This window comes from Cebus imitator, unplaced genomic scaffold, assembly GCF_001604975.1.
Source record: "Cebus imitator isolate Cc_AM_T3 unplaced genomic scaffold, Cebus_imitator-1.0 Scaffold259, whole genome shotgun sequence".
Lineage (NCBI taxonomy): Eukaryota > Metazoa > Chordata > Mammalia > Primates > Cebidae > Cebus > Cebus imitator.
In genome coordinates, this window is record NW_016107574.1 from 1,538,875 (window position 1) to 1,543,763 (window position 4,889).

At 49.0% G+C, this 4,889-nt stretch overlaps 1 protein-coding gene across 2 annotated transcripts in view; it reads left to right on the forward strand.

The window, feature by feature from the left end:
- Window positions 1–528: 528 nt before the first annotated feature.
- The window catches only part of XPNPEP1 (X-prolyl aminopeptidase 1), a 58,408-nt gene continuing 54,047 nt past the window's right edge, over window positions 529–4,889 (forward strand). Inside the window, exon 1 of one of the 2 annotated variants that reach the window (XM_017499709.2) lies at window positions 529–668. In XM_017499709.2, coding sequence (XP_017355198.1) covers window positions 637–668 — 32 coding nt within the window. In that variant the 5' untranslated portion in view covers window positions 529–636. The remainder of the gene's footprint in view (window positions 669–4,889) is intronic. The other variant, XM_017499710.2, reaches the window with a different exon arrangement.

Genomic DNA, 4,889 nt, shown 5'->3' on the forward strand with positions numbered 1-4,889 from the left:
AAGAAGACTGGTGGAGAACGTTTTTGTTTTGCTTCGGTGCATTGGGAGTTCCAGGAGTTCCGTTTGGACATTACGTTTGAAGGGCCTATTTACTATCCAAGTGGAGCAGGTAGCTGGATTTTGAAGCTGTCTGGGGACATACTTTTGGGAACATTTCTAAAGCTTGAGACCCTGTTCCAAAGCCTTGAAGACCCTATCGTGATTCTTCCAGAGCCCGGCCACGTCCCTCTCGTCTCAGCCCTCCTAAACTAGGCTGGAAAATTCCTGGGACAGTAGCCCCTTTATTCGGCAAAGCTCTTTTTCCTCTTGGGGAAATGGCGAGAAAAATGAACAAAAGTGAAGACGCTCGGCAGCACTGTGCCTCTTCCCTGCTTGCTGCAGGGAGAGGCGAAGCGGACCGGCATTAAAGAGCAGGCCCTGCTCTGGGCGGCAAGCGCCGGGTCCGCGAACTCCAGCCCCAGGCAGGTGGGCGGGGCCCGGGGTGGGCGGGGCCGCGGCGCCAGCGTACGCCACCGGAGGGGGCGTGGCCTACCAGCGCGCGCCCGCCCGCTCTCGCGCTTCCTTCGCGCCGGCCCTTCAGCGGGTGATCAGCTGGTCTGCGCTGCCCTGACGTGGGCTGGGGCACGTCACCGCCGAATGGCAGCCTCCAGAAAGCCACCGCGAGTAAGGTGAGGGCGCTCCGCCGGGAGCCGGCGTCCGGGCAGCGTGCGGCTCCTACTGCGCGGCCGCGCTTGTGGCACCCCGGCGGGCAGGGACCCGCGGGTGAGGAGCCGGGCCAGGCAGTCTGGCAAGGGCCCCGCTCGCCGGAGCCCCAGAGCGGGAGCAGGGGGAGGGGGCCATGAAGCCGAGCGAGATCCGGTTCGTTTCTGGCGGGTCGGTGGGCACAGGGGCGGCCCGAGCCCGGTCCCTGGACGCGTGTGCCGTGGAACTGCTCCGCTCGGCCCGAGGGGGCGGTGGCCGTCACCGCCACTGGCCCGCGGGAAGGCCCGGCTGTTGGAGGAAGCTGGCCCCTCCTCTTGCCCGGGGAGGTGGGCGAGCCCCTGTCCTCACCTCTGTTTCTCAGAAATCTAAACCTCAAGTTACAATCTCCACAATACCGACACCTGAAATTCTCTCTACTGATCTGTCACTTCCACAAAGACGGTTGCGGGCCTCTCCCCACCCAAACGGTTTCAGAGCCTGTGTCAGGGAATATTTTGGTATAACCTCCAGGAAAATCCCCCCAGTAGCGTGCCCTGGGCCCTTCTTCGGCACCAGAAGGTGAGAAGGATAATTTCCTGGCCTCAAGTTAAACATGTTTTAGTTTATTCTTCTTTCACAACCAGGGTATACTTATTAGAGCCTCTGACAAAGTGGGAGATGGAGAGAGGTGTTCAGAGTTCATAGAGGCCACAGACCAGACTCCCTGGCCATCCCCGAAGGGTCACCCACCAGCTATCCACTTGAGACTTAAATGCACACACTTTGCAGCATGGCCAGGCTTTCTTGCTGAACACAGACCATGGCTCATGCTTGTGTTTGTAAGTAGGTGGGTCCCAAACCCAACTTGACCCGGACTTGCCCTTGCCACAGCTTGTTAGGGGTAAGCAGAAAAGCAGACCCACCCTGTGGAAGTATGTGGGGAGGGGTGGGGAACTTCCATCTGGAAAGAGCTTCCTGTAAGTGAAGTGCTGGAAATGGATCAGGCAAGTAGGTAATGATGAGTTAGGCTGTAGGCCCTGGGTGGCCTTCGCGGGTCAGGGTGATCTGTGCTAGATTTACAGAATCACAGCCTTTTAGGAGCAGAAGAGTCTTTTCCATCCCAGCTGGTAGAGTCTTTTTACCTCAAAGGAAAGTCCAGTGGAAGGCTGAGAGAGGGGAGGCCACTTTCCACAGGTACCTCCCTTACTGGTAGAATTTGAGTGCCATCCATTGTAAAAGTGAGCATTTCTTTCAGTTTAGGTAATGGAAAAACTCAAATTGGCTTAGGTAAAATGGGGTTGAGCTGGCTTCTAGTGTCTGAATCCAGGAGCACCACCAACATTGTCTTCAGACTTGGCTTCTCTTTTGCATCAGTTGACTCTGATTTATTCAGTATCAGCTTTGTTCTCAGGCTGACTGTCTCCTTATGGCAGGTATGACAGCCCCAGCAGAGAAGTTGAGTCCTCCGTCCTAATGGAGCAGAAGTCCCTGATCTGATTCTCACTGGGCTGACTTAATTCTCCTTTTCATCTGTGAACCAGTCATTATGGCCAGAGGGAGGGATTGACCAACCCTGGGTTCCAGATCCTGATGGGTGTGTGGATAAGACTCCTTTGAACCCCTTGGGCTGAAATGGAGAGGGCACAGTTTCAAAAGGAAAACCAACGTTCTCATCAAATAGAGGGATGGATTCTGGGTAGCCAAAGAATCCAAAGAATCTGGGTTGCTTACTTCCCAACCTTAGGGCTTGTTGCAGTTTACTCTTGTCTCATCCCACTAGGTGTGATTGAGCATCCCATTCTGTATTTTGCCCCATGCCGAACACTACACATGTGTGATTCCCATGGACTGGGGGTTGTGGGGATTGGGGGGAGGAGGGGTGGGGGTGGTGAGGTATTCAGAACACTGCCAGGATTTCTTTGAAAAAGAGAGGGAGAAGGCCTTTTCTAGTGCTGCCATAACCATCTTATTGCCCCTTACCCATCTGGTGGCTCACCATGAAGTTGAGAAGGTGTAGATTGAAGAAGTCCTGGAAAGGGTAGGAGTACTGATCTGGAAGTTGGGAGGCCTGAACTGTGGTTCCAGCTCTGTCAGCAGCTAGTTGTGAGGCCTTCAGCTAGTCATTTGATCTTTGTTTCTAGGTTTCCTGGTCTAGAGGAGGGAATTGAGTTGGGTAGTCCCTGAGGTATATTCTTCTAGCTCTAACATTTAATGATAATTGTGCTTTGACAGAGAATTTAAGAATTGTATCTGTCCTTACAAATAAGTGAAGGGTGGATAGACCTTGGACTCTACAGAAACCAGGATATGACAAGAGCGGAGCAGCTGTAGTGTTTAAGCTGCTTCGTGGCTCCTGTGATCCTGACAGAGAGGTGGAGGTGTTGATGCTCACGTAGAGTTTGAGCTTGCCTGTCAGACCTGGTTTCTGGTCTTGGCTTTGCATCTACTGAGTTATATGGCCTATGGTAAGTTATCCTTATTTTTTCTTCTGTAAAATGAATGAATAGGTTTACCCCAGGATAACCATGGCTGGGCATAGTGGCTCATACCTGTAACCCCAGCACTTTGGGAGGCTGAGGTGGGAGGATCACTTGAGGCCAGGAGTTTGAGACCAGCTTGGGCAATGTGGTGAGATCCTGTCTCTTCAGAAAATTAAAAAAAAAAAAAAAAATCAGGTGGGTGTGATGGCACATGATTGTAGTCCTAGGTCCTTAGGAGATTGCTTGAGCTTAGGAGTTTGAGGCTGCAGTAAGCTCCCATGGTGCCATTGCACTCCATCCTAAGTGATACAGCAAGACCATGTTTCTAAAAAAAAAGATAACCTTCCACCTCTGTAGTCATGTGTCTGAACCAGTCACTGGGATCAGTTACTTACCATCTTCAAAACTTACATATGAAGTAATGGGAAATTGGGTGGGAATGTGACTTGTATCCTTATCCAAGAAAGAGTTGTTATAAGACTTATAACAGCTTTATTGAGATACAGTTCACTTACATACAATTCATCTATCTGTTAAAATGTACAATTCAAGTTATTAGTATAGTCACAGAGTTGTACAACTATCACCACAATCATTTTAGGACATATTCTTCATCCCAAAAGAAATCTGGTTACCCATAATCCGTCACTCCTCATTTTTCTCAGCCTAACCTCAGCCCTTGGCTAAGTTAGCCCTTGGCTAACACTGCATGTCTACTTCCTGTCTTTATAGATTTGCCTATTCTGGACATTTTGTGTGAACAGAGTCATATACTATGTGGTCTTTTGCATCAGGCATTTTTCCCTTAGCATGTTTTCAAGGTTCATCTATGTCATAGGTGTTGATTTCTTTTTATTGTCAAATAACATTCCATTGTATGGATAGAGACTTTTATTAATCCATTCAACAGTTGGGCATTTGAGTTGTTCCCACATTTTGGCTGTTACAGATAATGCAGCTATGTATATTTGCATACAACTTTTTATAAGAATGTATATATATTTTCAGTTTTCTTTATTATATACGTAGGAATTGTTTTCCAAAGCCATTATACCATTTTACATTCTTACCAGGAATGTTTGAGAATACTAATTTTTCTATACCCTCACCCTGTTGTCAGTCTTCTTTATTATAACCTTCCTAGTGGGTGTGAAGTGATATCTCACTGTGGTTTTAATTTGCATGTCTCTCTTTTTTTGACACTGAGTCTCGCTCTGTCACACAGGCTGGAGTGCAATGGCACACTCTTAGCTAACCGCAACCTCTGCCTCCCAGCTTCAAGCGATTCTCCTGCCTTAGTCTCCCGAGGAGCTGGGATTACAGGCGCCTGCCACCATGCCTGGCTAATTTTTGTATTTTTAGTAGAGATGGGGTTTTACCATGTTGGTCAGGCTGGTCTCGAACTCCTGACCTCGTGATTTGCCCACCTTGGCCTCCCAAAGTGCTGGGATTACAGACGTGAGCCACTGTGCCCGGCCATTGATTTGCATTTCTCTAATGACTAATGATGTTGAGTATCTTTTCATGTACTTCTTGGTCATTTATGTACTTTTGCTGAAGAAATGTCTATTCAGATCCTTAGTCCATTTTATTTATTTATTTATTTATTTATTTAATTCATTTATTTTTTTGAGACGGAGTTTCGCTCTTGTTACCCAGGCTGGAGTGCAATGGCGCGATCTCGGCTCACTGCAACCTCCGCCTCCCGGGTTCAGGCAATTCTCCTGC